The 11,274-nt window shown below is 52.5% G+C and overlaps 2 protein-coding genes across 2 annotated transcripts; one reads left to right on the top strand and one right to left on the bottom strand.

Moving 5' to 3' along the window:
- The first annotated feature begins 494 nt into the window (after positions 1-494).
- LOC311199206 (C-C motif chemokine 3-like) lies at positions 495-1,617 on the top strand. The gene is made up of 3 exons (XM_084273273.1): positions 495-602; positions 766-880; positions 1,090-1,617. The coding sequence occupies exons 1-3, from the start codon at positions 530-532 to the stop codon at positions 1,193-1,195; spliced, it is 294 nt and encodes a 97-aa protein (XP_084129399.1). The 5' UTR covers positions 495-529; the 3' UTR covers positions 1,196-1,617.
- A 2,636-nt stretch (positions 1,618-4,253) lies between these two features.
- LOC311199135 (C-C motif chemokine 3-like) lies at positions 4,254-5,249 on the bottom strand. The gene is made up of 3 exons (XM_084273180.1): positions 5,166-5,249; positions 4,755-4,863; positions 4,254-4,581 (listed from the first exon to the last, which is right to left on the bottom strand). Exons 1-3 carry the CDS (start codon positions 5,236-5,238, stop codon positions 4,488-4,490), a joined length of 276 nt encoding a protein of 91 aa, XP_084129306.1. The 5' UTR covers positions 5,239-5,249; the 3' UTR covers positions 4,254-4,487.
- Between the last annotated feature and the right edge of the window lie 6,025 nt (positions 5,250-11,274).

Genomic DNA, 11,274 nt, shown 5'->3' with positions numbered 1-11,274 from the left:
CCAAACCAGCACAGAGCTATGTATATGCCTGGTGCAACCAAACAGAAGCTCTTTCTCTATGACCTTTTTTTGAAGGTAAGGGGGAAATTGGCCATTTGTCCCCTGAGCCAGGATGTAAAGCAACAGGAAGCAAAACTTTGCCGTGCAAGGTGCTGAGCCTGGTCCTGGTCTCATCTGAGGGAGATTCACAGACCCTCTCGCCCGCCGTGGGGGTCCTGCCATGGGGATGGTGTGTGGAGCCAAACACTGGGAGCAACCTGGCCACTAGCCCTACTGCTGGCGGCAGGAGCTTGGGAAAGATCCCACACCCATCAGGGCTCAAAACACAGTCCAGGAGCAGGTTTTTCCCATCCTGGGGCTGGAGGCGATGATTACTGCTCACCATCTGTGCTTTGGGATATGGCAAGAGACCAGGTCCTCCTCCTTCTCACACTACTGCTGCTCCCCCATAAAAGCAGCCCAGCAGCCCTGACCCCAGCAAACAGCAGCTCTGCCCTTGCGCTGTCAAGCAGCCCTTCCGCAGCTCAGCATGGCGCAGGCAGCCGGACTGGCCTTCGCCCTCCTCCTCCTTGCCACGCTGTGCTGCCAGAGCCTGTCCCAGAGTGAGTGCTGCCGCCTGCTCTGTCCCCGTTCACCCCAATGGGGACAGTGCCCAGGGCCATGGGTGCAGGGGGACTCCCCAAAGAGCCAGCATGCTGGCGGCAGGAGGGCCGAGGTGAGAGGTGGGGGTCTCCAGGCTGAGCCAAGCTTGTGATGTCTCCCCAGGAGCACCAACTGTGCCGAAGAAGTGCTGCTTCAACTTCCAGATGAGAAGGATCATGAGAGACAACATCGCCACCAGTTACCTCACCAGCCCCGAGTGCTCACACCAGGCTGTGATGTGAGTATGCTGAACCCAGCCTGGATCTGGAAGGGGGGGCGGGGGCGGGCAGGCGGGCGCGGGGGTTAAGATCCTCTAGACCCTGCCAGACACTGTGCTTTGCTTTGGTGGGTCCAATCCTGATGCTCTGTGCCTCCAAGCCCCTTGGAAACTCAGTGCCAGGGTACCCATACCACCACGCTGCTAATCCCATCCTTTCTCTGCCCCAGCTTCAGACTGAGGAACGGGAAGGAGGTCTGTGCCCCACCAAACAGGGCCTGGGTGAAGAAGTACCAGCAGAGGCTTCAGTTCAGCTCCTTCTCCATCCCCAGCTAGTGGAGTGGCCAGAGGTCACCCCACTCCACTCCCTGTGGATGGCACTCCACAGGGACACAGCAAAGGAGATCCCTTTGCAGACACAGCTGTGGCAACACCGCATCTGGATCTAGCAGCATGTCAGAGACATCCACCCCATCGCTCTGCAATGACCCTCACCACCTCCCTGAAGGCAAAGGGCCTTTCCCATCCCTGGCATCTCACAGGCATGGGTTGGCCAGCCCTGTGGGGCGCTGGGCTCCATACCTGCTGCCAGCCCCCATACTCTCAGCCCTGCTTTGCCTGCACCCCTCACAGCCAGCAGCAGCATGTCGGTGAGGCTGTGCTCCCCAGCCTAGCAGCAGTGCAGGAGTTAAGAGGGATCAGCTCCATGGTTATTCTTTGTACTTGACACTGAGCAGAATTAAACATGACTTCATGCATACAAACATCTGTCTGTGCACGTCTTGAGAGGGGGCAGATCCTGCTGCCAGCTTTCCTACCTGGGTGTTAAACTGCATCTGTAATTGCTGTAAACTGCATTGTAATTGGGGTCAGTAAGGAGCTGGGAAGAGCTGAAGTCCTGGCCATAAAGCCCTGCAAGGGGGCCTGGGGTGTGCATGGGGCCAAACTGTGTACATATGGGCTTTGGAAAGCTGTCAGTGAGAGGGGCAGACATGGACTATGAGGAGGGGGCTTCCCACGGCCCTCATCAGCCATCCAGTTGAGTGGAGACCCCTGATCCAAATCTGATCAGAGCTGCCCTTTAGGGATGCCTGGTCAGGCCTCACTGACAACCCACACTCCTGGGACGCCACGAGGAGATGGGATGGGTGCTGCCACCGTGACGGCCACTGTGAAGGGCACAGCCACATGATAGGCAGCAAGCAATGGATCTCAGGATGGGCTGGGGTGAGCTCAGCCACTGGCAAGCCATTCACCCCGGTGCAAAACTAGAAAAGAGGGATCACAGCCAGACTGACAAGGGGTGTTTTTTAAAATAAACTCACCCAGGGCTCTGGTGAGCACAAGCATCATCCTGTGTGGTTTGCTGGCAGCAACAACCAAACCCAAAATAGACTATCAGCCCTAGCGCATCACCAGTGGTGCAGAGCTGCCGGCTACTCACCACACTTTCCAGCAGCCCTTAGGTACCACAGTAGCCAGGAGAAGGAATTTCCATTCATCAGTTGCCCTTTATCGCTATCTCTGTGCGGGTCTTTCCCGGGGAGAGTCCAGAGCTGTCATGGAAAGCCTGGCCGGGGGGTATATCATGACAAGGTGCAGGCAGGAGAGGCAGGTAGCTCCTGGTGGCCACAAGTCAGCAAGAGCTGCTGGTGCTGTGCCCTGGGCTGAACATGAAGGTCTCCTCTGTGGCCCTGCTCACCCTGCTGCTGCTGGCTCTCTGGACTGGAAGCCAAAGCCTCTCCTGTAAGTACTGACACCGAGACCTTCCCCACAGCTGTCCTGGCACCATCCATGTCTCCTCCACTGACAGGGTTTTGGGGGGTTAGGAAGGGGGGGGACAAGAGCTTCAATTCCTGTCTCTGCCATGGGTTTGGGGGGCATCTCCAGCTGCCTAAGGACGGGAGTGTCCTGGCCTTACTCAAAACTAGCTAAAAATAGGCTTGGGAATGGCTTCAGCCCCAGCGCCCCAAACAGGATCTCACTAACAAGCCCCAGCAGGCAGGACCATGAGGGGCTCCCCCCATGGGGTTGAGAGGGGACCCTCATGGAGGGTGGGAGCAGAAGCAGCCCCAGAGGAGCACTCCCACCTCTTGAGGGAGCACCCGAGGTGTGGGAGAGCTCTAACCCCTCTCACTTCTCAGTCCGCAGGCCCCCTGGCCCATGCTGCTACCAGGAGATGTTTGTCTCAAGGCAAATCCCTGACCGCCTCATCAGGAGCTACCAGCAGACGCCTTCCCACTGCTCCCGCAAGGCCGTGCGGTGAGTAACCCCAGCCTCAAGCCAGGCATCCTTCCTTCCTGGCACCCAACTCTTCACTCCGAGTGGTCCACTTTCCCCACTGGTTATTCTCCCTTTGAGGATCCCCCAAAATAGGCCCCTTGGAAAGGGGGGCCCTGGCTCTCTGTGTGTACCTCCCTCCTCAACTGCTTTATCCCAAATAGCCCCCAAATCCCCCACTGCAGCAGCCAGCCAGAAAAGGGAGAAGAAAGCTGAGGTTTCAGAGATTGCTGAAAGCTTGGGATTTTGGGGGATGCAGGGGTGGCACTGCTGGATCCTAAACCCCCAGCTAATGCGGCCCCTCTCTCCCTGCCAGTGTGGAGCTGATGAGGGGGAAGAAGCTCTGCGTGGACCCGGAGGAAAGCTGGTTCCAGCAGTACCAGAGGAAGAAGGAGTCAACCAGAACCACACCATGAAGTTGCTTTTGATATAAGCTGCTTATTCACTTACCTATGTGTCTATTTTCATAGCATTAAGTTATTTATTTCATCACCTCTGTCCCCTCCCGCTGTCAGCACCTCTACGCTCCTGTATAGCTTGTTTCAATAAAACACCTCGTGCTGACCTGCAGCTGGACTAAGATGATGTAAATCCTGCAAGAGAAAACAGATCACACTTGTGGACTTAACATCCCTGCAGTGAGCCAGGGATGGTGCAGCAAGCCCCTGGGAAGGATATAAACCCCAAAGGGACAATGCTGACAGCCCCAGGTGCCCCAAAAGAGGAAAGAGCTGTGACCAGCTATGCCACAACGGGGGGGAAGAAGGGAGCAAAGTCATGACTAAAGTGCAGTTTGCTAAGAAGGGAGGGGCAGGGGAGAAAGCTGCAATGCTGATTGCAGAATGATCTCTCCCCTGTCCTTATCCCCACTCCTCAGCCTCTCAATATCTATTTTCTCTCCTGTCCTGCTGAAAGGGGAGTGATAGAGCAGCTTTGGTGGGCATCTGGCCTCCAGCGAGGGCCAAACCACCACAAACCCAAGGTGTGGGGAGGGCAGGGACATCCTGGTGGGTCCCTTCTCCCTAATGGCCAGGCAACAGCATGGACTTCAGGGACACCAAAGGAGTTGATGGCACAAACAACTTTATTTAGGAGTCAGAACTCCTGACTCTTCCTTAACAGGCACATTGAAACAGTTTAAATCACTGAGGCTTAAATTAATATATTTATAAAGATAAGAAAAGTGAAAATACAAAAAACCCTTAGGAAAAAATACTTATTTTAACTTAAATAAGTTAAATAGAATAATGCTCCTGTTGAAGAATGTTACAGTCCTTGAGGGCCTGGGCTGGAAGCCCAGCCTGCCACCGGGACACTGAAGGGCCACTGCAGGTGGCAGCGGGATGGGTCAGTTCTTCGGGGTCTGGAAGTGCTTCAGGTGCGCCTGCACCCAGGGTGCCTGCGGGTCTGCACACAGCTCCTTCTTCTTCTTGGTGACCAAGCTGCAAGGAGAAAACCCATGCTGGAGTGCTCAGCCAGAGCAGGGGGTGCCTGCCGTGGGTCTCACTAGCAGCACCCAGATTCCCCTGGCCATGTGTCCATTCCCCTCCCAGCCAGCCTCAGGACACAGCCCTGGCCATCGCACCCAAAGCCCCCAGCAGCAGTGGGTACTCACATCACTCCTGGCTGGGTGCAGCTGCTGCTGGTGATGTAGGCAGAGGCAATGAGGCTCCGTGGGACAGGACGTTGCTGGTAGCTGAAGCAGCAGGCAGTAGGAACGCCATCTGTGAGGGCAGCAAGACAGAGAGCCCTGGTGAGATCCCAGGCAGCAGCACAGGCTCTGACCCCACTAGTACTTGGGGTAGGTGCCCTAGGGATTTGCCATGACCCATCGCCACCCTTGTGTCCTAGGGCCCTTCAGCCCCAAGCCTGACCCCCAGCATCCGCAGGGGTCTGCTCCTCCCAGCCCTCCCCACAGCCATGAGGGACCCTGCTGACAGGGATGGTCCCATCTAGCTGCCCCAGCAGCTTCTGTGGAGCAACAGTACTGCAGGTTCCAGGGAGGACGCAGCAATTCCACACTCACCAAGATGGGCCTTGGATGGGGAGCAAGAAGCTGCAAGGACGAGTGCGACCAGAGCAACTGTGGAGACCTTCATGGTGCTGCAAGGCTGAGGGATCCGCAAGCAGGGCTGGAGCTGTGGGGGGCTGCAAGGCTCTCCTCTGCACGATGCTTGGCTGCTGTGGGGATGCCTCCCTTTTATCCCCGGCGCTGGGTGGGTCCACGTTTCAAGGAAAATAAAATGAGTGCATCATACCAGGGAAATTATGTCAGGATCACCCCGTTTTGCTGAGCTGGAGAAGACAAGAAAACCACAAGAGGGGAAGTGCCCGCCACTGGACTGCAAGTTTCAGATTCCATTTGGGTACCTGGCAGGAACTGGCTCCAGCACAGACCCCCACGACACTCAGCCCTGCCCCTGCTGCGAGGGTCCCACCGGCTGCGAGCCAGGCTGGGGCTCGGAGCCGCATGGCCAGCGCCCCGACGGCAGCGCCACGCAGGCAGCCATGAGGCAACGCCAGCAAGTTCCAGGCAGAGACTTGTGTTGCAACAGCCCCAGAAGTGTCACTGCCTTGGGGGGCAGAGAAGCTGCTCTGTGTAGATAGACAGCCCAGCTCAGGTGCTGTGACACAGACACCCCCAGCCATTATTGCTGGCAGAAAGCCACTGCCAGGCGTCATGTCCCAGCTTAGCCCCAGCTTGGCCACAAACACCACCTCTCCATACCCTGCTCCAGCCCTTGTGGTAGGGATGCACCGTGAGCTCCATAACGATGTATCACGTCTTCCTTTCTACCAGTAGCACTGAGCTTTTGTTTGACATGCAGGGAAGACTTTGTGTTGAGTTGGAAGTCAATGGAGGAAGAGGGGAGGGTCTCACTTTCTGCTGATAATTCAGTGAACATCTGTATTCTTGTGCTGGAAAGGTGGTGGAGACATGGAGGACTGGATGGCCTGTAGAGATGGGACCCTTGCCCTGGTCCAGGGTTGGAGCAGTGCACCTGGGCTGCAGCCTAGCCAGCCACCTTCCCCGTCAGCAGGGTGAAGAGCAGATTTACACCTCTCTAAGGACTTTAGTTTTGGCTGCATTCTGCCTGCTGACTTCTTCCCAAGAAGGAAGAGTTTAAGCACTCTCTACTGCCTTAGTCCCAAGAAAGCAAATACATCTGTGCCAAGAGATAGGCCATAAAAGTCAGAGCTGGAGGGAGAAGGTTCTGCTCGTGCCCACTAAGATCAGCTCGCCACTGCCTCGCAGATGAAGCCTCAAGGAGATGTCTGTGCAACTGAAAAGGGACACTGTGTGCAGTCCCCAAAGGTAACTCCCAAACACCCCCACCAGTATGGAGCCGGAAAGAAAGATTGAGCTGCCAACCTTGCTACTTCATCTTTTTTCTGGCCAGATGCTGCCACATAGTGCCACAAAAGCTTTGCCACCCGGCTCCAAGACAAACCCCCAGCCTCCAACCACCTGCCTCTTGACCCTTGCTCTGGCATGACTAATTCCTGCCACCCTGATTCAAAGGAAGAGTCTAACTCACCAAGATGCTGAGCAAGGGCTGTGCCTGTCCTCCCATCCCCACCGCAACCTCATGGTGGGCACAGTGACCATTTGCCTAGAAGTCCTTCTTGTGCAAACAGGTCCCAGTCTGAAGGATGCATCTCTCCAAGCTAGCACTTGTTCAAGAGGAGGTGCAGGAGTAGAGGAGAAGGTCATTATTGTTTCTTTTAGAAAAAGATGGGACAGAGGTGAGAACATCACGGTGTAGATCATCTCAGAGACCTTCAGAAGGAGCGAGGCAGCACTGCTCTGGCCTCAGGGCTGTGGCACAAACAGAAGCCACCTCTCCAATCCCCAGGTTCCAGCTATTTCTGATAATGCTGCTCTGTGCCTAGGGTATGAATGAATAAATCCTTTGTAACGAATGGTGACCAAGGTCACAATCTGGGGCATTTGAGGAGGACTTGGAAAAGAGTTACTACCTGCTGTAAATGCTCATGCTTGTCAAATGCCACTGGATATGCAAAAGCAAAAGGAAAAGGATTGATTCCTCAGAAAACTGGAGATCTGCATGGCTTTATCTGTTAATGCCATTGTCAAGTCTCTAAGAGGTTTCTCTTTACCCCAAAGCATCCCCTGTGTGCCAAGGAATCTCAAGTGCAGGGGTCACCTGGCAAAAGCCAGTGTTTTTGTGAACTTCTCCCCCTTGTGTCTTCCACCAGAACGGCCCTGGACCTCTGCCCTCCAACCACCCCATTCCAACATCTCTCCTGCCCTTACCAGAGCCAGCTTTGCTTTTGCTTAACAAGCGTGAAGGAGGATAACGGCAGGCAACAGGCTGTTACAATGAAGGCAACCAGCTATTGTTGTCAGCTATATGAACAAAATAGAATCATCAAGACCTTCAAGATCATCAAGTCCAATCACCAGCCCTACACCACTAGACCATCATCCAAAGTGCCACATTTACCCATTTTTTAAACACCCCAGTCATGGTGACTCCACACAGGCAGCCTGTTCCAACCCTTCACCACTCATTCACTGAGTAATTTTTTCCTAATATCTGATCTGAACCTACCCTGGCACAACTTGAGAGCATTTCTCCTTGTCCTGTCACTAGTCACTAGGGAGAAGAGGCCAACCCCCACCTCACTATACCCTCCTGTCAGGTAGCTGTAGAGAGTGATAAGGTCAGCCTCCTCTTCTCCAGGCTGAGCAGTCCCAGCTGAGCTACCTGAACCCCAGGGTGGGATACTTCAGGGGAGAGCAGCCCTGAGCCAGAGTTGAGCTTGGCTTGGGCAGGAGAACCAAGTCACAGGGTCCACAGCCAGGGACAGACAACTGCAGTGGGCAACATTGGCTTGCCAGGGTCACCTCTGCCTGCCCAAGCAGAGAGAAAAGGAGTGAAATAGGTACGAGAATAGCAGCAGCAAACAATGAAATGCCAGGATGCTAGTAAAGAATATCCCCCACCCAGCAAGTATCAGAAACAGGGATGATCACAATCGATGAGAAACAGGAGCATGATGATTCGTGGGCTTTGGCTTTTGCAGCAACCAGAGGAAAGCCTGCCATCCGGTAGGAACCACAGAGAATCTCACAATGGCAAAGATTATTTCTGATGGAAATGGCGAAAATATTTCCTCTTTGCTGCAGAAAGCTTTCGGTTCCTCATTTAGATGAGAGCTGGATGGGACTTCTTAGTGGATGCTGATGAAATACTTTCCATTCTAACTGGAATTGAGAATATTTCAACGAATTGCACAAAATTGCAGCTCAGCAAATTAGATAGTTTAAGCGTGTTTGAAGAATAAAATACAAGGAACTGATATAAAGGGAGAGTGAAGAAATGACTTATGGTTTTGTTTCTTCTGTCATAGAAGACCTCTGTAAGCATATGGCTTTCTAATCCAGCAGAGAAACAAGAAAAACTTGCAGGGGGTAGCAGGACACTACACAAGAGCCCAGAAAACCCAGCTTTACAAATTCATATCTGCAAAACCAAAGAAAGTCAAAGCCCATTAGTTAGGAAGGGAGCAAGAAGCCAAAGGTGTCACCTCTCCTTGGCTGATCTTTGCATAAACAAGTTATGGTCAGGTACTTAACACAAACAACCTTATCACTCACAGGTGAGAAAGGGGAAAGGAGAATAAGTAAGGAAGAGACAGATGAGGCAGGTGTCCTCAAACAAAAAAGGCCCCGAAGAGTTCCCTAGCATCCTCCCTAACTGGGCTGTGGCCACATTTGAGTCACTGATGATTATCAGGGCAAACTCATATGGAGTGGGAGAAGCACCAGAAAGCCACTGATCAGCAAACATGACATGAGTCTTGCATTACTGGATGGTTCTAGCACTGCCTTGTGTGCATCGATTTCAGAAAATGTGGGAACTCAAGTCTAAAAAGCACAGTACCCTCCCCTGGGGCTGTGAGCAGGGTTAAAAGAGCAGAGGGACCATCATCGGGGCAGGGGGTGAGTCCCGGCACAGCAACATGCGAGAGCAGCCAGCAGCAGCAGGGACAGCACACAGAGCAGCCCAATGGCTCAGTTACTGGGGTGAATGCTGCTGGAGAGGAGCTTGCCCCTTAGGGCCTTGCATTTCAAGAAATTAGGGGTAGCAGAGCAAGAAAAGAGCAGCAAGAAAGTTCCCTGTCCAGATGGGGCAGCCAGACAATGTCTTGGGATTCATTTAGACTAGAAGAGAAGTTGAGGGATGTTCTTGGTCACTGTAAGAGCACAGCATCACTTCGGGTCCCTACCTGCTAAGGAAAGCTGAGACAACTGCTGCAGCCTGCAGCCCACTTTAGGAAGACCCCTGCAGAGGGTTTACCTGGGGAACAGATCCTTGCTAGCTGGCAGAGCAGCCTGTACATCTGACCCCATCAGGGCAGAGGGGTGCTGTCTGCATCTCTTTTAGGAGAGGCTGCCAGACACGTGGGGCCCTGCACTTGACAGCACTGAATGGACCACGGCAGCACTTCTGCCTTACATGAGACAAAGAAATGAAAGAAACTGCCAACACTGTGATCCCATGCAAGCACAGAGGGAAAACCACATGACATTATGCAACATCCATCTAGGAAGTGACACTCATCATTGATAAAAATTATGCAAAGGAGTCTCGTGGCTAGAGGTTGCATGGAGAACACAGATCAGCCATCAGTCTTACCCTGCAGTGAGGCTGTCACTGACCCTTGCATAAGTTGTTTTGAGAGTAAATCACAGAGTCACAAGGCTGGAAAACACCTTTGAGATCATCGAGTCCAACCATACCTGTCCACTACTAAACCATATCCCAGAGCACCTCAAATTCCAATTCAACGGTCAGAGCAGAATTCCTGAGCCAGTCCCCACTGGTATGTTTTTAATTCGAATGCCCAAACATCTTTCCCCTCAGAGGATCCTGTGCTATGCCCTGCCTAAAGGCCTACAACTGAGCTCAGGGATTTTTTTTGCAGTCCTGGATCAACAATAGACCCATTGAGTGACTTTGACAGTAGACCAAAAGGAAAGAGTGACTTGCACCTGTGGCCCTGTGCTCAGGTGGAAGAAAGACCTGGGGCTAACTCTTAGTGGGGCTGTTTCTAGTTTTAGAGGGACACACAGACTCTGTTCTCTCAGCTGGACTGACCTACAGCTCTTCAGTGTGGAGCCAGTGACTCTTGGCTACTGCCTCTGCAGAGCTCTGCACCTGCCTGTGTGAATGCAGCATTGGGACTGGAGAAAGAAGTTGTCTGAGGGCAAAAAGTGATTGCAAAAAGTGATTTCTGTTTTGAGTTTGCAGACACCGGCTATCATTACCTCCTGCACCCAGACAGCAGATTGCACAAGCCCCATTTCCACAAAACCAGGCTAAAAATAAAATTAAAAACAAAAGTTTACATAGCTGGAGTTCTCAAAGGAATTGCTGCTTTCTTCTCCACTTAGTGCCCTTGATGAGGCCTTCTGGCAGAGAGTTTCAGGTTAGCTGTGCCTTACACCATGTGTCAAAATATTTCTCTTTAGTACATGTTTTCTCTCTTTAAATGGTTACAGCCATGTCCCTTTCTTCTTCTGCATGAAAGGGTAAGAAATCAATATTGAATGCTTATTTTTTTTAACCTCCCTTCATCTGTTTGCCCCACTCTTTTCAGTCTTTCATCTCTAAGTCGTTAAATGCTTTCATCACCTGGCTCAAAGTCTTCTGGTTTGGTGCTATCCATCTCAGAGTCAAAATGATCAGAGCTGAGTGCAGCTTTCAGAGAGCATCCTGCTGGCTTCTACAACCACATGACGGCATTTAGAGAACTAGTTTCTGCCCCATCCTTCATGCACTCCAATATTCTGCTGAAGCCTTGGATTTGGAGCACCAAAAATCAACTCTAGAAAGTAAGATGTTCAGTCTCATTTTCTAAAGAAAATGGCATTTAGGGAACCGGAATGTCACTGAAGGGGAACAGAACAGAAACTTCTAAGTCACACAGGCCAAATACTCAGGACCCAAATATCTTTAAAACCTGGCCATAAACTCCAAAACATTACCACAGGCCTCCTTCTTCCCCAGTAGCTGCAGTTCACTTGACCTCAGAAACAGAAATTACTATTTCAAATTACTCCCGAGCAAGTGTAACCTGCTGGCATGTCACTCCAACTGACT

This window comes from Gallinula chloropus (genome assembly GCF_964237585.1).
Source record: "Gallinula chloropus genome assembly, chromosome: 19".
NCBI lineage: Eukaryota > Metazoa > Chordata > Aves > Gruiformes > Rallidae > Gallinula > Gallinula chloropus.
This window is presented reverse-complemented; position numbering and strand designations above follow the sequence as displayed.